Source organism: Amblyraja radiata, chromosome 29, assembly GCF_010909765.2.
Source record: "Amblyraja radiata isolate CabotCenter1 chromosome 29, sAmbRad1.1.pri, whole genome shotgun sequence".
NCBI classification, from domain to species: domain Eukaryota; kingdom Metazoa; phylum Chordata; class Chondrichthyes; order Rajiformes; family Rajidae; genus Amblyraja; species Amblyraja radiata.
In genome coordinates this window covers 29,265,257-29,286,907 of record NC_045984.1, presented here as the reverse complement: position 1 = coordinate 29,286,907, position 21,651 = coordinate 29,265,257, and the positions used below count along the sequence as shown (strand labels likewise).

Genomic DNA, 21,651 nt, shown 5'->3' with positions numbered 1-21,651 from the left:
TGCAGGAAGGGAGCTCGCACGGGTAAACACTTCGTGGCCGGTGGCGGCAGCAGCGATAGGAATGTCGTCTAGCTCCGAGACCACCCTGGGATTTATCGAAGGTAGACACAAAAAGCTGGAGTAACTCAGCGGGACGGGCAGCGTCTCTGGAGAGGAGGAATGGGTGACGTTTCGGGGTCGGGGGCCCTTCTTCGGACTAATTTACTGGTTGGGGTTGGGGTGGTGGGCGAAAGGGGGAACCCCTCAGTGTGTTGTCACATCACGTGGAAAACGTCACGGCACTAGAACGGGGACTGTTCTGTCCGTCCATAGGGCGGCACGGTGGCGCAGAGGTGGAGTTGCTGCCTTACAGCGCCAGAGACTCAGGTTCGATCCTGACCACGGGTGCTGTCTGTATGGAGTTTGTACGTTCTCCCGTGACCTGCATGGACTTTCTCCAGGAGCTCCGGTTTCCTCCCGCACTCTGCCTGCGTTTGTCCCATATACATCCAAACTTGTCCTATCAGTCTGAAGAAGGGCCTCGACCCGAAACGTCAATAGACAATAGGTGCAGGAGTAGGCCATTCGGCCCTTCGAGCCAGCACCGCCATTCAATGTGATCATGGCTGATCATCCCCAATCAGTACCCCGTTCCTGCCTTCTCCCCATATCCCCTGACTCCGCTATTTTTAAGAGCCCTAGCTAGCTCTCTCCTGAAAGCATCCAGAGAACCTGCCTCCACCGCCCTCTGAGGCAGAGAATTCCACAGACTCACCACTCTCTGTGAGAAAAAGTGTTTCCTCGTCTCCGTTCTAAATGGCTTACTCCTTATTCTTAAACTGTGGCCCCTGGTTCTGGACTCCCCCAACATCGGGAACATGTTTCCTGCCTCTAGCGTGTCCAAGCCCTTAACAATCTTATATGTTTCAATGAGATATTGATATGCTTCTCCCCATATCCCCTGACTCCGCTATTTTTAAGAGCCCTAGCTAGCTCTCTCCTGAAAGCATCCAGAGAACCGGCCTCCACCACCCTCTGAGGCATTTCGTTGTCTCTGTACTGTACACTGACAATGACAATTAAAATTGAATCTGAATCTGAATCTGAATCTGAGATATCCTCTCATCCTTCTAAACTCCATAGTGTACAAGCCCAGCTGCTCCATTTTCTCAGCATAAGACAGTCCCGCCATCCTAAAAATTAACCTTGTAAACCTACGCTGCACTCCCTCAATAGCAGGAATGTCCTTCCTCAAATTAGGGGACGAAAACTGCACACAGTACTCCAGGTGTGGTCTTACCAGGGCTCTGTACAACTGCAGAAGGACCTCTTTGCTCTTATATTCGATTCCTCTTGTTATAAAGGCCAACATGCCATTCGCTTTCTTCACTGCCTGCTGTACCTGCATGCTTTCTTTCATAGACTGATGAACAAGGACCCCCAGATCCCGTTGTACTTCCCCTTTTCCCAACTTGACGCCATTTAGATAGTAATCTGCCTTCCTGTTTTTGCTACCAAAGTGGATAACCTCACATTTATCCGCATTAAACTTCATCAGACGTGCAGGTTTCTAGGCTAATTGGCTTTGGTAAACTTGTCAGCTGCCCCTAGTGTGTGTAGGATAGTGTTAGTGTGCAGGGATCGCAGGTTGGCATGGACTTGTTGGACCAAAGGGCCTGTTTCCGCGCTGTATCTCTAAACTAAACTGGCCCTTCGGCCCATATTGGCACGATGAACATGATGCCAAGTTAAATTAATTTCCTCTTTCTGTACTTGATCCATATACCCCTCCATTCCCTGCATTGGGATGATCAGCCATGGTCACATCGAATGGCGGTGCTGGCTCGAAGGGCCGAATGGCCTACTCCTGCACCTATTGTCTATTGTCTATATCCATCTGCCTATACAAAAGCCTTGTGAATGCCACTTTCATATTCGTGGTAATCTTCCCCTCTGCCACCATTCTACATTTCCTTGACCATCTTCTGCTTTGATCTGTCCTTTTCACACCTTGCACCTATCCACATCTCTAGTTTCCCTCTCCCCTGAATGGTGGTCTGAAACATAGAAAATAGGTGCAGGAGGAGGCCATTCGGCCCTTCTAGCCAGCACCGCCATTCATTGTGATCATGGCTGATCGTCCCCTACCAATAACCTGTGCCTGCCTTCTCCCCATATCCCTTGACTCCACTAGCCCCTAGAGCTCTATCCAACTCTCTCTTAAATCCATCCAGTGACTTGGCCTCCACTGCCCTCTGTGGCAGGGAATTCCATAAATTCACAACTCTCTGGGTGAAAAAGTTTTTTTTTTTCTCACCTCAGTCTTAAATGACCTCCCCTTTATTCTAAGGGGAGGGTCTCGAGCAGAAACGTCGCCCCTTTCTTCTCTCCACAGATGGTGCCTGACCTGTTGAATAGCTCTGGCATTTTGTGCCTGAGTAGAGATTGGTTTACTTGAGGAATTAGTTTATTGTCACGTGTACCAAGATACAGTGAAAAGCTTTTTTCCTGTGCTAACCAGTCAGCGGAAAGACTGTACACGATTACAATCTAACAGTCCTCAATGCAAAGGAAATAATGGTTAGTGCTAGATAGAGTCCAGTGATGCCCAATTAAAGATAGTCTGAGGGACTTCAATAAGGTAGATGGTACTTCTATTCGACACACTAGGGAACAATTTACAGAAGCCAATTAATCTACAAACCTGCTCGTCTTTGGAAAACCCCACGCGGTCACAGGGAGAATGTGCAGACTCCGTACAGACAGCACCCGTAGTCGGGATCGAACCCGGGTCTCTGGCGCTGTGATTACATCCACAGTGTACACCTTCATGATAAATAAAGGAAATCACATCCGATTAAAGATTGTCCGAGAGTCTCCACTGAGGTCGATAGTAGCTCAGGATCGCTCCCTAGTTGTGGAGAGGATGGTTCAATTGCCTGATTAAAAAAATCGGACAGCATGTGCAGAAACATAATTAGGAAAGCTAACCATGTGATCATTTATTGCTGGGATGTGGAAGCAGTTCTTCAGTTGTTAGTATATTGGTGGGACCAGCTCTTCAGTGCACTACTGGTCTTGTTATTTTAGGAAGGGTGTCATTACCAAAGACCCTACAGCGAGCAAGATAGTTCCCTCGACGGAAAAGATGTAGTACGGTCATGGGCAGATTCGTGGGTAATTTTCGGCCCCATTTCCGTAACCGGCTTCCGTCTCCGCACCAAAGATCCCGTAGCGGAGCGAAGATACTAGCGCGGAGACGGAAGCCGGTTACGGAAACATCCTCGTAAAAATAAAAGTAATTTGGTAAAAATGTTTTCCTCATTTTCAGAATTTTAATTTATTAACACAAACTGTTCCCCCGCAACGTTGATTACACTGCGGGTCGGGTCGGGTCCGGTTACGGAAATGGATGAAAAAAAGGCCCATTGCGTACTACACATCAGCCCATTTAGCAGGAGTGGTCTATCTTGCTTGTTATAGGGTCTTTGGTCATTACCTTGAGAGCAATTCAGCGAAGGGTTGCTGGCGTCTTACTTGGAATGTAAGGGCTGCCTTATAAGGAAAGGATTTTCTAGCTGGTCTCATCTCCACAGAGAACATAGGTGTGAGGGGTGACTTCATTGAAATGTGTAAGACCCTGAGGTCATTAATGGAACGAGCTGCCGGAGGAGGTAGTTGAGGCAGGTGCTGTGACAGCATTTAAAAGATGTTGTCAGGCTGCAACTGGTGCAGAGAAGGTTTGCCAGGCCTCGAGGGCCTGAGCTACAGGGAGAGGTTGAGCAGGCTAGGACTTTAGTCTTTGGAGCACAGGAGGATGAGGGGTGATCTTATAGAGGTGTAGAAAATCATGGGAGGAATAGATCGGGTAGAAGCACAGAGTCTCTTGCCCAGAGTAGGGGGAATCAGGGAACCCTTTTTTCCCCTTTTTCCTTCCTCCCACAATATGTAATATGTAAAAGAATATGTGATTCTGTCCCATTCTTTGTAGTTTGTAGTTTGTTTGTTTTTTTGCACAAAGTGTCGCGAGCATTGCCAACTTTCATTTCATTGCACATCTCGTATGTGTATGTGACTTGACTTGAGAGGACATGGGTTTAAGGTGAGGAGGGGAAGGTTTAATAGGAACCTGAGGGGTCTTTTTTTCACACACAGGGTGGTGGGCGTATGGAGCGAGCTGCCGGAGGAGGTAGTTGAGGCTGGTACTATCTCAGTATCTTTTAGAAACATTTAGACAGGTACATGGATCGGACGGGTTTAGAGGGATATGGGCCAAACACAGGCACATGCGTCTGTGTGGACATGTTGGGCCGAAGGGCCTGTTTCCACATTATATAGCTCTATGATTCTAAACCTCTCAACTAGTGTCGATGGGGCATGTTGGCCGGTGTGGCTAAGTTGTGCCTTGCTGGTCTGATTCTGTGCTGGGTAACTCTCAGCTTGCCGGAGTGAAGCTGATAGATCCGCACAGCTCGGAGACAGGCTCTTGCACAGTAGCAAGCTTTCCACAGTGCAGCCTCTCCACAAGTTAAGACAAGTTTCCGTACCTGTTTCTTTAGCCTGAACAATTCATGTCAGATGTGTGCGGCCTCTCCCAGCAATGTAGTTCCTTGCATCTATCGGCCCACCTAGGGCAACATACAGATCGAACCGAGTGTTTTACACACTGGCCAACCTGAGGAGCATCTTCAGCAACAGACTTGTCCCTCAAGAAGGGTCTCGACTGGAAATAGAAACATAGAAACATAGAAAATAGGTGCAGGAGTAGGCCATTCGGCCCTTCGAGCCTGCACCGCCATTCAAGATGATCATGGCTGATCATCCAACTCAGTATCCTGTACCTGCCTTCTCTCCATACCCCCTGATCCCTTTAGCCACAAGGGCCACATCTAACTCCCTCTTAAATATACCCAATGAACTGGCCTCAACCACCTTCTGTGGCAGTGAATTCCACAGATTCACCACTCTCTGTGTGAAAATTTTTTTCCTCATCTCGGTCCTAAAAGATTTCCCCCTTATCCTTAAACTGTGACCCCCTTGTTCTGGACTTCCCCAACATCGGGAACAATCTTCCTGCATCTAGCCTGTCCAACCCCTTAAGAATTTTGTAAGTTTCTTTAAGATCCCCCCCTCAATCTTCTAAATTCTAGCGAGTACAAGCCGAGTCTATCCAGTCTTTCTTCATATGAAAGTCCTGACATCCTAGGAATCAGTCTGGTGAACCTTCTCTGTACTCCCTCTATGGCAAGAATGTCCTTCCACAGATTAGGAGACCAAAATGTCGCCTATTCCTTCTCTCCATAGATGCTGCCTCACCCACTGAGTTTCTCCATCATTTTTTGTCTACCATTCTTCAGACCGATGTCAGGGGAGGGGGCGGGACAAAGATAGAATGTAGGCTGAGACAGTAAGACTGGTGGGAGAACTGGGAAGGGGATGGAGAGAAAGGGAAAGCAAGGGCTATCTGAAGTTAGAGAAGTCAATGTTCATACCGCTGGGATGTGAACTACCCAAGCGAAATATGGGGTGCTGTTCCTCCAATTAGCGTTGGGTCTCACTCTGACCATGGAGGAGACCCAGGACAGAAAGGTCAGATTGGGAATGGGAGGGGGAGTTGAAGTGCTGGGCCACCGGGAGATCAGGTAGGTTAAGACGGACTGAGCGGAGGTGAGGAGGGGAATGTGCAGGAACCAGCAGTGCACAAGACTAATTTGTGCAGTCTGGAAAGGCTTGGAGGGGAATTCCAGGAGGTTTAGATGTAGAGATACAACACGGAAACAGGCCCTTCAGCCCACCCAGTCCGTGCCGACCAGCGATCACCCTGTACACTAGTACTATCCTACAAACTGGGGACAATATACCCGGAGTTGTCCAGGGTACGTGCTGGAATCCCCCCCCCCCCCCTCACATTGGGCATCGAGACACGGACTGTCCTGAGGGAGTCCAGCTGGAGGCAGGAGGATGTGTCTACTAGTGGGAGAGTCTGGGACCAGAGGCCGCAACCTCAGAATAAAAGGATGTACCCGTGGAATGGAGATGAGGAGGAATTTCTTTAGGACGGTGAATCAGTGGAATTCATTGCCGCAGATGGGAGTGGAGGCCAAGCCAATGGATATTTTTAAGGCGGAGATTGACAGATTCTTGATTGGTAACGGGTGTCGGGGGTTACGGGGAGAATGGGGTTGAGAGGGAAAGATAGGTCAGCCATGATTGAATGTTGGGAGTAGACGCGATGGGCCGAATGACCTACAACCTATGAGTTGGGTTTGGAGGCAGAGAGAGAGGATTCCCGCTACCCTTCCCCGACCCTAATGCCACCGCTCACAGGCCCAAACGGTGGAGGACCACTTGTAATACCACCTACACTGTCTGCCGCTGCCACACCTTTACACCACTGGGTTGAATTGTGTGATTTCACTTCTTTGGCTTTAGTGTTGAAGGGATTTGTAAAGGTGGGAAGAGAATGTGAATTTGTATCATCTCAGACACACAATGCATTGAAGTAACATACTTTCCTCTCCTCTTCCACCCCTCTCACCCTCCCACCCTTCCCTCTCTACCTCCCTTCTCTCCCTCCTTCTGTTACTTCTCTCCCTTTCCCTCCGCTCCCTACCCATCTCCACCTCCCTCCTCTCATATTCATCCCTCTCTCCTCTCATCTCATCTCCTCCCATCCCATCTCCTCCTATCTCTTCCCATCTCATCTCCTCCCATCCCATCTCCCATCCCATCTCATCTCCCATCCCATCTCATCTCCCATCCCATCTCATCTCCCATCCCATCTCATCTCCCATCCCATCCCATCTCATCTCCCATCCCATCTCATCTCCCATCCCATCTCATCTCCCATCCCATCTCATCTCCGATCCCATTTCATCTCCTCCCATCTCATCTCCCATCCCATCTCATCTCCCATCCCATCTCATCTCCCATCCCATCTCATCTCCTCCCATCTCATCTCCCATCCCATCTCATCTCCCATCTCATTTCATCTCCTCCCATCTTTCATCTCCCATCTCATCTCCTCCCATCTCATCTCCTCCCCTCCCATCTAGGTTGATGGAGTTGTGGGCTGGGCACGGTGTGGAATGGTGAGGGTTGACCCCCCGTGAGGCAGCATGAGTGTGAAGGTGCCGGTGCCGCCAGGCTTGGACCAGCAGGAGGGCAAGATCTACACGCTTCAGATCTGCCCGAGCCTCTACAGCGAGGACTCTGTGTGCTGCCACCTGCAGGCCCCCAAGGGCGTGACGGCGGGCGAGGTGATCGGGGATGTGGTGGGACGGCTCAACCTGGACACGTCCAAGTGCTACGTGCTGGCGGAGGTGAAGGAGTCCGGGGGCGAGGAGTGGATCCTGGACGCCAACGACCTCCCCGTCCAGCGGGTGCTGCTGTGGCCGAGGCGGGCGCAGGAGGTCCACGCCCAGAGCGAAGGTTACTTCTTCCTCCTGCAGGAGAGGAACAGCGACGGGACCATCCGCTACATCAACCTGCAGCTGCTGGCCAAGGAGAGGGAGAAGCACAGCCTGGTGGAGCGCGGGTTCCTGCTCCCCGAACCCTACCTCTACAACGACCTGTGCAAGCTGCCCAGCCTCACCCAGGAGACCATCCTGCAGACCTTCAAGACCCGCTTCCTGAAGCGCAAGATCTACACCTACGCCGGCAGCATCCTGATCGCCATCAACCCCTTCAAGTTCCTGCCCATCTACAACCCCAAGTACGTGAAGATGTACGAGAACCACCAGCTGGGCAAGTTGGAGCCCCATATCTTTGCCGTTGCAGACGTGGCCTACCACACCATGCTGGCCAAGCAGCTCAACCAGTGCATCGTCATCTCCGGAGAGAGCGGCTCGGGCAAGACCCAGAGCACCAACTTCCTCATCCACTGTCTCACCGCCCTCAGCCAGAAGGGGTACGCCAGCGGGGTCGAGAGGACCATCCTGGGAGCGGGACCTGTGCTGGAGGTAAGGCTCGCTCAGCCTTGGGCCTGGTTCAAACTCTATGTATAGTAGCCTGTAAAACCCTGAATAGACAAAAACTGCTCAGTACTGTGTATGTGGTCTGGATACATGTGTTAGTTCTGTGTGTGTGCATGTGCGTGTGTGTGTGTGTATATATATATATACACGTACACACATGCACACACACACACACACGCACACACACATACATAAGAGAGAGAGAGAGAGATGTGTGTGTGTGTGTATATATATATGCATGCGCGCAAACACACACTCACACACATGCACACAAATGCACACACATGCACACACGCACACACGCACACATGCACACACACACGCGCACACACACACACACACACACACACACATGCGCGCGCACACACACACACATGCACACACACACACATGCACACACACACACACACACACCACACACACACACACACACACACACGCGCACAAATTCATCTACTCTGGGCAAGAGACTCTGTGTGTGTGTGTGTGTGTGTGTGTGTGTGTGTGCGTCTCTCTGTTACTCTCATGATGTTGTACACCTCTATAAGATCGCCTCTCACTTCCTGATCCGTGACTTGTTGTAAAAAAAAAAGGTTAAGCCAGAGGAGTGTTTTTGTTGGGCAGGCGGTGGGACACAGAGCGGAGATGAACACACACACACACAAGGGGATGAGAGAGCGGCGAATTGTGAAGCTGGAGGATTGATGAGGCATGAATTGTGATTGGTAGCAATTGTGTATATAGGGGAAGCACTGTAGGTGGGAGGGGAGGGGAGAGATATATGCAAGGATGGGGTGGGGGGGGGGTGGGTGGTGATGTGGAGAGAGGCGTTGGGATGTTTGTGGGGGAGAAGGGGCAGAAAGGGGAGAGGGGCGGCTGTTTAGTTGATGTTATCTCAAGGTGGAGAATTCGATGTCCCTCACCTTGATGTTTGACATGTCTGGCTTGACAGAACTTTACTATGTAGAAACAATGAACTGCAGATGCTGACTTGTGCCAAACTCAGCAGGTCAGGCATCATCACTGGAGAAAATAGATGGGTGGCATTTTGTGTTGGGGCCCTTCTTCAGATTGAAAGTAGGGGGTGAGGGTGGGGGGGGAGCAGGGTGGAGGCGAGGAAAGACTTGGACCAATATGGGCCAGCCACAAATGACCTCGGGCAGGGTGGTGCCCTGGTAGGCCTCATTGTTGGCTCGAGAATGCGTGATCTCAAGAGAGATCCAAAGTGGGGTGATGTGCTGGTTGTTCCAACATGCCCTTGCACTGATACCGACTGCGTTCCCTGCCATAGTCCCGTTGCCCACACACCTTAGGTCACGCTCTTGCTCTGTTCGTCTGTGTCCGTGGATAATACGCACCTTTAGAAAGGAGATGAGGAGGAAATTCTTCGGCCCGAGGGCGGTGAATCTGTGGAATCCATTGCCACAGGCGGCTGTGGAGGCCAAGTCATTGGGCGTTTTTAAGGCCGCCATTGACAGATTCTCGATCAGTACGGTTGTCGGGTTATGGGGAGAAGGCAGGAGAATGGGGTTGAGTGGAAAAGATAGACAATTTTTTTGATTCGAACGGGTCATATAGGTATATGGACGGGAAAGGAATGGAGGGTTATGGTCTGATTGCACGTAGATGGGATTAGGGGAAAATAAGTGTTCGGCACGGACTTGAAGGGCCGAGATGGCCTGTTTTCTGTGCTGTAAGTGTTATATGGTTATATATGGTTATATGGGTGTCGAGGGTTTTGGGCAGAAGGCAGGAGAATGGGGATAGAACGCAGAGATCAGCCATGATTGAATGGCGGCGTAGACTCGATGGGCCGAATGGCCTAATTCTGCACCTATAACTTACGAACATAGTCACCCTTCTTTAAGCCGAGGAGGTTCTCTGCAACATCACTCTGCATCTGACTGCTGCAGCAATGCTTGCGTTGGAAGGAATGGGCTGGGAGGAGGTCAGTGAGTCATGCTCAGTTACTAAGTGTGTATGAAAGTGTAGGATTGAGAGGAGGAGTTGGTTTGGGAGAGCCTTTCCTTCTGTGTGTGTGTGTGTGTGAAGGGGATGTGGTCTACACGAGACGACTGGAGCGTCTTGGATTCCACTTCCTGATCTACGACATGTCTAAAAAATGTGAGACAAGAACAAGCTTTGGCTGGAATGCAACGCTGGTAAGGCAGGGCCTCATTAGGCACAGGGATTAGACAGATCTTCAGGGGACTGTCGGGAGTGACAACGTTCGAACAAACTTCATCACCAGAAAACGAATGTTGGGCGCAGCAGTGGAGCAGCGATAGAGGTGCTGCCTCACAAGCGCCGGGTTCGATCCCCGGGTTCGATCCTGTCTACGGGTGCTGTCTGCACGGAGTTTGCACGTTCTCCCTGTGACCGTGCGGTTTTTCTCCGGGCCTGAAGCAGGGTCTCGACCCGAAACGTCACCCATTCCTTCTCTCCAGAGATGCTGCCCGTCCCGTTGAGTTACTCCAGCATTCTGGGCCTACCTTCGATTTAAGCCAGCATCTGCAGTTCTTTCCTACACAGGCCTACACCGGTGATGGAACGGGCAGTGTACACCACTGCCTCTACAAACAACAGGTTATTAAACACTAGAAGGGAACAGAGAAGATTTACAAGGATGTTGCCAGGACTAGAGGGTCTGAGCTATAGGGAGAGGCTGAGTAGGCTGGGATTCTATTACCTGGAGCGCAGGAGGATGAGGGGTGAACTTATACTGTAGAGGTGTATAGATCAGGTAGGTGATTCGAGGACCAGAGGACATTGGTTTAAGGTGAAGGGGAAAAGATTGAATGGGAATCTGAGGGACAACCTGTTCAGAGATGTGGGCCAAACTCAGTCAGGTGGGACTGGTGTAGCTGGGATATGTTGGCCGGTGTGGGCAAGTTGGGTGGTAGGGCCTGTTTCCACACTGTATCACTCTATGACTATAACATCCAAATAAGCTCCAAATGACTTGTATGTACGTAAGTGTGTGAATAGATAGAGAAATATAGAGTATAGAAATATGTATCGCAAAGAAAGTTCATGTATTTATTTTTTAGATAGATATGTGTCAGATTCAGATTCAGATTCAGATTCAATTTTAATTGTCATTGTCAGTGTACAGTACAGAGACAACGAAATGCATTTAGCATCTCCCTGGAAGAGCGACATAGCAAATGATTTAAATAAATAATAATAAGTGATAATAAGTGTCCGGGGGGTGGGGGGGTGATTGGCAGTCACCGAGGTACGTTGTTGAGTAGAGTGACAGCCGCCGGGAAGAAGCTGTTCCTGGACCTGCCAGGACTGTGTGTGTGTGTGTGTGTGTGTGTATACATATATATATATATATGTACACACACGCACGCACGCGCACACACACGTGAAACTTTCTTATACTGCAGAAAGTACATTTTTTTGTCATATGTCCTGAAATGGAACAATAAAATTTATATATGTGTGTATGTATGTGTGCGTGTATGTGTACATGTATATGTGTGTGTGTATGTGTACATGTATATGTTTGTGTACATGTATGTATGTGTACATGTGTATGTGTACATGTGTGTGTGTATGTGTACATGTATGTGTGTGTGTGTGTACATGTATGTGTGTGTGTGTGTACATGTATGTGTGTGTATGTGTACATGTATATGTGTGTGTACATGTAAATGTGTGTGTGTGTACATGTATATGTGTGTGTGTGTATATGTGTGTGTATGTATATGTGTGTGTATGTATATGTGTGTGTACATGTATATGTGTGTGTACATGTGTGTACATGTATATGTGCGTGTACATGTATATGTGTGTGTATGTATATGTGTGTGTACATGTATATGTGTGTATCTGTGCATGTATATGTGTGTGTACATGTATGTGTGTGTGTGTGTATGCGTACATATATATGTTACGTTGCTGCAAGTAAGAATGTAATTGATCAAGAATGTCCTTGTTCCGTTTTGGGACATATGACAATAAAACACTTGGCTATCTGCAACCTCCTTCCCCCATGAGGCCTTTGAGTTTCAGAACGGGCAGTGAAGCCACCAGTCGACACGCTCTCTAGTTGCACGACAGAAGAGTTTGATACAGGCGTTCAGCCACATGCTGAATCTCCTCGATCTTTTGAGGAAGTCCGAGGCTGTGTTGAAGCTTTCTTTGTGATTGCATCGATGAGCTGGGTCAAGCGGAGATCTTCAGAGATATGCACGGGCCAGGAACTCGAAGCTGTTAACCCCTCTGCACCGCAGGCCAGTTGGTGAAGACAGGCCAGTTGGTGAAGACAGGCCATGGATCCCTGGGTTTTCTCATGGGACGTCAACGGTCATCCCCTTGATCGTGAGAGCTGGATTGTTGCTCAATCACGACACCAATCTCCCTGTGGAGGAAGGAACTGCAGGTGCTGGTTTAAACCGCAGATCGCCACAAAAAGCTGGAGTAACTCAGCCGGTCAGGCAGCATCTCTGGAGAAAAAGAACGGGTGACGTTTCGGGTTGAGACCAGCAACGTCACCGTTTCCTTTTCTCCAGAGATGCTGCCTGACTGGCTGAGTTACTTCAGCTTGTTGTGTCTATTATCAATCTCCACCATTGCTGGATGTTAGTTATCCAACAATTGTGGTGTCGCCAACAAATTTAAAGATGGCTTTTGAGTTGTGTCTGGCTACACAGTCAAGGATTGTGTTTAGTTCATTGTCACGTGTACTGAGGGACAGTGGATAGGATACCAGGAGAGTAGTGCATGGGACTGAGCACCCAGCCTTGAGGTGCCCTGTGATAATGGTTTTGGGGAGAAGGCAGGCACGGGTTATTGATTGGGGGACGATCAGCCATGATCACAATGAATGGCGGGCGGTGCTGGCTTGACGGGCCGAATGGCCTCCTCCTGCACCTATTTTCGATGTTTCTAAGGTTGTCAATTCGGAGATGGACTCAAGGTGCTGGAGTAACTCAGCGGGTCAGGCAGCATCTCTGGAGAAAAAGGATGGGTGACGTTTTGGGTCGGGGACCCTTCTTCAGACTGAAGATATTGGGTGGGGTGTAGGGCGTGGGGTGGGGTGTAGGGTGGGGGCGTGGGGTGTAAGGCGTGGGGTGGGGTGTAGGGTGTGGGGTGGGGTGAAGGGCGTGGGGTGGGGTGGGGTGTAGGGCGTGGGGTGGGGTGTAGGGTGTGGGGTGGGGTGTAGGGTGTGGGGTGGGGTGTAGGGTGTGGGGTGGGGTGTAGGGTGTGGGGTGGGGTGTAGGGTGTGGGGTGGGGTGTAGGGCGTGGGGTGGGGTGGGGTGTAGGGCGTGGGGTGGGGTGTAGGGCGTGGGGTGGGGTGTAGGGCGTGGGGTGGGGTGTTTAGGGTTTGGGTGGGTTGGTCGTGGGTGGGGTGTAGTGTGTGGGGTTTGGTGGGTGTTTATTTGTATGGGGTGTAGGGCGTGGTTGGTGGGTGTTTTGTAGTGCGTGGGGTGTGTTGTAGGTTTTTGTGTGGGGTGTAGGTTGTTGGTTGGGTGTTTTTCGTGGGGTTTTTGTTTGTGTAGGGCGTGGGGTTTTTGTCTTTCTTGTGTTGGGTTTATTTTTTGATTTTTTGTATTTTTTTTTTTTTTTTTTTTGTTTTTCTTTTTTGGTTTTTTTTTTTTGTTTTTTTTTTTGTTTTTTTTTGTTTGTTTTTTTTTTTTTTTTTTTCTTTCTTTTTTTTTTTGTTTTTTTTCTGTTTTTTTTTTTTTTTTTCTTTCTTTTTTTGTTGTTTTTTTTTTTCTTTTTTTTTTGTATTTTTGTGTTTTTGTTTGTTGTGGTTTTTTTTTTTTTGTTTTTGGGTTTTTTTGTTTTATTTTTTTTTTTTTCTTTCTGTTTTTTTTTTGTTTGTTCTGCTTTTTTTTTTTTTTTATTCTTTCGTGTTTTTTTTTTTTTTTTTTTTTTTTTTTTGTTCTTTCTTTTTTTTTTTGTTGTTCTTTTCTTTTTTTTTTTTCGTTCTTTTTTTTTTGTTTTCTTTCTTTTGTTTTTTGTAGGGCGTGGGGTGGGGTGGGGTGTAGGGCGTGGGGTGGGGTGTGAAGAACTGGAGGTGAGGAGAGACCAGGACTGAGCAGAGCTGGCTACAAATGACCTCGGGCAAGGTGGGTGCCTGGTAGGCCCATTAGTTGGCCAGGGAAGGTGGGATCTCAAGAAGGAAACTGTGTGGAGAACTGTGGAACGGTGAGAGCGGAGGAATGGGGCAAGGGGGGGAGAGAGGGGGGAGAGCAGGCAGAAGTTCAAGGATCAAATGCATTTGTCACATGTACCATAAGGTGCAGTGACCAACATTCTTCACTGTGGTGGAAGGCAACACAGTTTAGACAGTCCTCCTCTTCCCTCCTTCACCCGCGGTCGGGGCCCTGACCTTCCGTAGTCACCGCTACGGACAGCCCGATGTTCAAGCCCTCTGGGATGTCAGGACTTTCATATGAAGAGAGACTGGATAGACTCGGCTTGTACTCGCTAGAATTTAGAAGATTGAGGGGGGGATCTTATAGAAACTTACAAAATTCTTAAGGGGTTGGACAGGCTAGATGCAGGAAGATTGTTCCTGATGTTGGGGAAGTCCAGGACAAGGGGTCACAGTTTAAGGATAAGGGGGAAATCCTTTAGTGCCGAGATGAGGAAAACATTTTTCACACAGAGAGTGGTGAATCTCTGGAATTCTCTGCCACAGAAGGTAGTTGAGACCAGTTCTTTGGCTATATTTAAGAGGGAGTTAGATGTGGCCCTTGTGGCTAAAGGGATCAGGGGGTATGGAGAGAAGGCAGGGATGGGATACTGAGTTGGATGATCAGCCATGATCATATTGAATGGCGGTGCAGCTCGAAGGGCCGAATGGCCTCTACTCCTGCACCTATTTTCTATGTTTCTATGGAACGCCGACGTCAGGACAGGTCGAGCACACCCCGCGGCCCGGAGCTCCCAGTCGGCCACCTCCTTACCGGAGATGTTGAAGTTGAAGCCTCTAGATGTTGAAGGCCGCAGAAGTTGCTTAAAATTAGAGAATCCAATGTTCGTGCCGCAGGGTTGGGAACAACCCGAGTGAAACTTGAGGTGCCGTTCCTCCAATTTTTTTGCGTGGGCCTCCCTCTAGCAATGGAGGAGGCCCAGGGCAGCATGGGAACGGGAAGGGGAGTTTAGTTTAGTTGAGAGATACAGTGCGGTAACAGGCCCTTCGGCCCATCGAGTCTGCGCCGACCAGCAATCCCTGCACACACTAAGGGACAATTTTACATTTTATACATTTTTACCAAGCCAATTGACCCGCACGTCTTTAGAGCGTGGAACGAAACCGGATATCCCGCAGAAAGCCCACGCGGTCACGGGGAGAACATACAAACTCCGCACAGACAGCGCCCGTAGTCAGGATTGAACCGGGGGTCTCTGGCGCTGCAAGGCAGCAACTCTACCGCTGCGCCCGTGTGTTTTAATACATCTTAAGGTAGATACATCTCTGAGGGGAGGCGGGATTGAAGGACGGGGTGGGGGGGGTAGGAGAGAGGGACGGACATCATGTGGGTGAAGCGGTGGCTGACAGGCCACGAGTGGACCCCTCCCCCCCCCTCTCCTTTCGGTGGTCCCGTCCCCACAGCCCGGTGGTTGGCTTCACCTCACATCTGGCCTCCCTACATCACCGCAAGAAATGGTTTCTGACTCTTCCTCAGTCTGTATCCTCGTGACCGTGGTTAATAACACAAGGGCCGGGAGGAATCTTTTTGTTTTAAAGTGTGGGAAGGAACTGCAGATGCTGGTTTAAACGGAAGACGGACACAAAAAGCTGGAGTAACTCAGCGGGTCAGGCAGCATCTCTGGAGAGAAAGGAATAGGTGACGTTTTGGGTCGAGACCCTTCTTCAGACTGAGGGGTCAGGGGATACTGACCGTCATCGATCTCTATCTCTCGTTTCCCTGCCTGAAGGGGGGGGGGGTCTCGACCAGAAACGTCACCCATTCCTTTACTCCAGAGATGCTGCCTGACCCGCTGTGTTACCCCAGCTCTTTGTGTCATTTCTCGTTGCAAGGTGGTTTTATTCAGCTTCTACTCAGCGGCTGTGGAAAGCATCTTGTCCGGAAATATTACCATCTGGTTTGGGAATTGCTCTGCCCAGGACAAGAAGGCTCTGCAGAGAGTAGTGCGTTCAGCCGAACGCACTATGGGAACTTCACTCGCCCCCCCTGCAGGAACTATACAACAGGAGGTGCAACTCCAGAGCCAATAAAATCATGGGGGACCCCTTCCACCCCTGCAACGGACTGTTCCAGCTGCTACGGTCAGGCAAACGCCTCCGTTGCCATGCGGTGAGAACGGAGAGGTTGAGAAGGAGTTTCTTCCCAGAGGCCATTCGGACTGTAAACTCCTATCTCACCAGGGACTAACTCTACTGAACGTTTTTCCTTCCAATATTTAACATGTAAAAGAATATGTGTGTGTTTATCATTGTGTTTGTAGTTTGTTTGGTTGTTTGGTTGTTTGTCTTTTTGCACAAAGTCCGCGAGCATTTGCCACTTTTCATTTCACTGCACATCTCGTATGTGTATGTGAGGAATAAACTTGACTTGACTTGACTTCTGCCTGAATTTCTCCAGCAGAAATCTTCGAACGAAGTCCTGAATTCATGGACACCCCAGCACACTGCTGGTGGACTGGATACTGGGACATGCGCTGTTCCTGCGACTTCAGTTCAGTGATGTTCATAGACACAGTGTGGAAACAGGCCCTTCGGCTCGCCGAGTCCACCCTGTCCATTCATCACCCCTACACTGGTTTAGTTTGGTTTAGACTGATTGAGAAGAGATTCCTAATTTGAGGAGGGACATTCTTGCTATTGAGGGAGTGCAGCGTAGGTTTACAAGGTTAATTCCCGGGATGGTGGGACTGTCGTATGCTGAGAGAATGGAGCGGTTGGGCTCTGGAGTTTAGAAGGATGAGGGTGGATCTTATTGAAACATATAAGATTGTTAAGGGTTTGGACACGCTGGAGGCAGGAAACATGTTCCCGATGTTGGGGGAGTCCAGGACCACGGGCCACAGTTTAAGAATAAGGGGTAAGCCATTTAGAACGGAAACACTTTTTCTCACAGAGAGTGGTGAGTCTGTGGAATTTTCTGCCTCAGAGGGCGGTGGAGGCCGGTTCTCTGGAGACTTTCAAGAGAGAGCTAGATAGGGCTCTTAAAGATAGCGGGATATGGGGAGAAGGCAGGAACGGGGTACTGATTGGGGATGATCAGCCATGATCACATTGAATGGCGGTGCTGTTTCGAAGGGCCGAATGGCCTACTCCTGCACCTATTGTCTATTGTGTAAGATGGTGATTCTATCCTACATACACTGGGGACAATTTACAGAAACCAATTAGCCATCAAACCAGCACGTCTTTGTAGTGTGGGAGGAAACCGGAGCACCCGGAGAAAACCCACGCAGGTCACGGGGAGAACGTACAAACTCTGTACAGGCAGCGCCCGTAGTTGGAACGGAACCTGGATCTCTGGCGCTGTGAGGCAGCAACTCTACCGCTGGGCCAGTGTGTTAGAATCATAGTCATAGAGTGATACAGTGTGGAAACAGGCCCTTCAGCCCAACATGCCCACACTGGGCAACATGCCACAGCTACACTAGTCCCACCTGCCTGCGCTTGGTCCATATCCCTCCAAACCCGTCCTATCCATGTACCTGTCCAACAGTTTCTTAAATGATGGGATAGTCCCAGCCTCAACTACCTCCTCTGGCAGCTTGTTCCATACACCCACCACCCTTTGTGTGAAAATGTTTCCCCTCAGATTCCTATTAAATCTTTTCCCCTTCACCTTGAACCTGTGTCCTCTGGTCCTCGATTCCCCTACTCTGGGCAACAGACCCTGTGCATCCACCCGATCTATTCCTCTCGTGATTTTGAAGCCACGGTCACTGGCTTTGTTTATTCTGGGACAGAGTTGCTTCTCTCTGATCCTCCTCCTCCACCGTGTCGGAAATGGAGAAGATGTGGTTGGTGGTTTTGCAGTCGTGAGGGACCTCTCGCATCGATCGACGACCGCACGCCATTCCCTGCAGCGCCGGTGACTGAAACAAAAGTAGTTCCTTCCTCTGCTGCCTCAGGCAGGCAGGCAGGCGGGCGGCAACGGTGGCTGGAGGGTTCGAGGAGCTCCCGTACCGAGGGAGACTCTCACACTGACCGCCCTTCGGCCCACTCCCTCCAGTCTGGCCACTCGCTTCATATACTGGCCCCCCTGCACTCACCTTAACGGCTCGATTGTAATCGTGCGTTGTCTTTCGTCTGACTGGATCTCACGCAACACAGGCTTTTCACTGTACCTCGGTACACGTGACAATAACCTCGTGAAACGCTTATATTTGTTTGTAAACCAGTATCTGCACTTCCTTGTGTCCTTCAATGGAGTGGGGGTGGGGGAGGGGCAGAGAGTGGGGGTGGGGGAGGGGGAGGGGGAGGGGCAGATAGTGTGGGGCTGGGGTAGGAGCAGGGTGGGGTTGGGGAGGGAGGGGGGGGAGAGTGCATCAATCCCCTCCCTCCCCCCCCCTCCCTCCCTCTCCCACCCTCTCTCACCCCTCTCTCCCTCTCCCTCTCCCTCTCCCTCTCCCTCCCCCTCTCCCTCTCCCCCTCTCTCTCCCTCTCTCCCGCTCTCTCTCTTCCTCTCTCCCCTTATCCCCCTCTCCCCTCTCCCTCCCTCTCTCCCACCCTCTCTCCCCCTCTCACCCCTCTCCCCCTCTCGCCCCTCTATCCCCTCTCCCCCTCTCTCCCCTCTCTCCCCTCTCCCCCTCTCTCCCCTCTTCCCCCTCTATCCCCTCTCTCCCCTCTCTCCCTCTCTCCCCTCGCTCTCACCCTCTATCCCCTCTCTCTCTCGCCCCCCTCTCTCCCCTCTCTCTCCCCGTCTCCCCCTGTCTCCCCTCTCTCTCCCCTCTCTCCCCTCTCTCCCCTCTCTCCCCCTCTCCTCCTCTCCCCCTCTCTCCCCCCCCTCCCTCTCCCCGTGTAGATTGTGTAGTCACCATCACGACCCTGACTACGCAGGCCACTGCCCAGCCTGCAGCACTACTGCGGAAGGCAGGCGTTGGGACCTTTTGAGGATCGTTAGGACCATGCCGTCTAAAACCCTGGCCATCTATCCCTGTGGAAGCTGCTGCCGGCACAAGCCCAGGCTCCCACATTCCCCAGCACTGACGTTGCCTGTGGCACAATTGTGCTGCTACATATTGGCAAGAATTCCAATGATGTGTCGTTCAGCTTCACAGTTAGTGACGTTAGGCAACATCACCCTCCCCTCCACCACACCCGTCCCCTTGGGTATCTGGTTTACAGATACATCACGGAAGCAGGCCCTTCGGCCTCTGTATATTTAGCCTCTGTAAATGACCCCCCCCCCAGTGTATGCAGGGAGTGGGCGATCAATTCCCCTCCTGGTATAAATAAAGTTCTATGGTATTTATTGTATCATACGAGAAAGTGAGATAACATTGGAACTAGAGTGAAAGTGTGATGAATGGTTGGCGTGGAGTTGATGGGCCGAAGGGCCTGTTTCCCTGCTGTATCTCTGCCCTAAGCTAAACATTACTGAAACTGATGATCTGGCCGCTCTTGTGTGGCTCTGGAGTATAAAAGGGAAGTGTGACGACAGGCCAACGATGAGGGGGGCAAATAGAAGTGTATCACATTCTGAGAGGCGAAGATAGGGTAGACAGCCAGAGCATTTTTCCCAGGATGGAGATATCAGTTTTCAAGGTGGGAATGGGGAAGTTTAAAGGAGATGTTTAGGGCAAGTTTTCTTTCTTACGCAAGGTGGTGGGTGTCTGGAATAGACAATAGAAAATTGGTGCAGGAGTAGGCCATTCAGCCCTTCCAGCCAGCACTGCCATTCAATGTCTTCATGGCTGATCATCCCCAATCAGTACCCCGTTCCTGCCTTCTCCCCGTATCCCCTGACTCCGCTATCTTTAAGAGCCCTATCTAGCTCCCTGTTGAAAGTATCCAGAGAACCGGCCTCCACCGCCCTCTGAGGCAGAGAATGTGCTGCTGGGAGGCGTGAGGAGGCAGATATGATATGAGAAGCTCGGTCAATCAGTCGGAGTTTTCGGCATGGTTTAGTTCAGGGACCCAGCATGGAAACAGGCCCTTCGGCCCGAAGATAGACACAAAAAGCTGGAGCGACTCAGCGGGACAGGCAGCATCTCTGGCGAGAAGGAACGGGTGACGTTTCGGGTCGAGACCCTTCTTCAGACTGAAACGTGACAGGAAAGAGAAACGAGAGATATAGGAACAGCTTTTTCAATAACACCATTACACTGCTGAACTCACAGTCCCAGACGCTAGCTATCATTTATACTCTCCCATCTGTATACATTTATTTGCCTATGTACCAGTTTAATTCATCCACATTGCACATATTGTTTAACCAGGATTTATATTTCTACTATCTTGCACTCCGACCAGACGCTAAACTACATTTCGTTGTACCTGTACTCGTATTTGTAACGAGCCAATTAACTTACAAACCTGTACGGCTTTGGAATGCAGGAGGAAACCTGCGCAGGTGACGAGGACAGCGTACAAACTCCGTACAGACAGTCGGGATTGAACCCGGGCCTCTGGCGCTGGGAGGCAGCAGTTCTACCCCTGCGCCACCGTGCTGCCCATATTAACTTGAGGAATATCAGACTAGCTATGATTCTGAACAGGCTTAAGGAGCTGTTTTTTTAATAAAGATAGACATAGTTAGTCAGAGGGTGGTGAATCTGTGGAACTCATTGCCACAGAGGACTGTGGAGGCCAAGTTAATGGTGCATTTTCAAAGGGGAGACTGACAGATTCCTGATTAGTACGGGTGTCGGGGGTTATGGGGAGAAGGCAGAAGAATGGGGTTGAGAAGGAAAGATAGATCAGCCATGATTGAACGGCGGAGTAGAATTGATGAGCCGAATGGCCTGATTTTTGCTCCTATAAACGTCAGAGCTTGTTGTGAACTGGAGTTACTCAGCGGGTTCAGGCAGCTTCTCAGGGGGGGAAAAAGGAAGGGTGATGTTTCGGATTGGGGGGGGGACTCTTCTCCAGGCGTCTCCGGCCTGTTTCCCCCACCATGGCGTCTTTGTGTACTTTGACGTGACTCAAACTAGCTGCCGCATCACCAGCCGCAGCGGCTAATTACAGATTTAGGCGCTTCTGCATTTCTTGCATTACATCAGTCACGGCACTTCAAAACGATCGCTCATCGGCCGGACAGGGCATGAGAGGACTTGTGCAAAATGCAAGTCCTTTCTCTTCCTGCCTGCAGCAGCCCCCCCCCCCCGTCTCTCCCTTTATGTCTGCCTGTCTCGTTCTGCCTGTCTCCCACTCCCCCCGGGCCCAAACTCTAATCTGGGATTTGCAGGGGGAAAAAATCACTGGATTCCCACTGACAATTATGTTTGAGCTGCGTGACTGAATCCGACGTCCCGCCCCTTCAGAGACACAGTTGATGTCCAGAGTCGGTTGAGAAATCGGAACGCGGTGTCTCGACTCTGCTTCTAGTTAGTACTGAGCCCCTGAGTCAACTTCTGCAGAATCTGCTGGGGTGGAAGCTTTAGGAAACTGTTCGGAAACAAATCCAAAGGTGTCATTTGGCAGGGACTGGGCTGCAGGGAGGCAGCTGAGATCTTAGAGAGGTGTACAGGATCATGAGAGGAATAGACCAGGGGTAGTCTCTTGCCCAGAGTAGGGGGAATCGAG

The 21,651-nt window shown here is 50.3% G+C and overlaps 1 protein-coding gene across 7 annotated transcripts in view; it reads left to right on the top strand.

The window, feature by feature from the left end:
- Positions 1 to 21,651, top strand: part of myo9b (myosin IXB) — a 126,839-nt gene that overhangs the window by 18,892 nt on the left and 86,296 nt on the right. For all 7 annotated transcript variants that reach the window (XM_033047082.1, XM_033047084.1, XM_033047079.1 and 4 more), the window contains exon 2: positions 7,035 to 7,940. In XM_033047082.1, coding sequence (XP_032902973.1) covers positions 7,098 to 7,940 — 843 coding nt within the window. In that variant the 5' untranslated portion in view covers positions 7,035 to 7,097. The remainder of the gene's footprint in view (positions 1 to 7,034; positions 7,941 to 21,651) is intronic.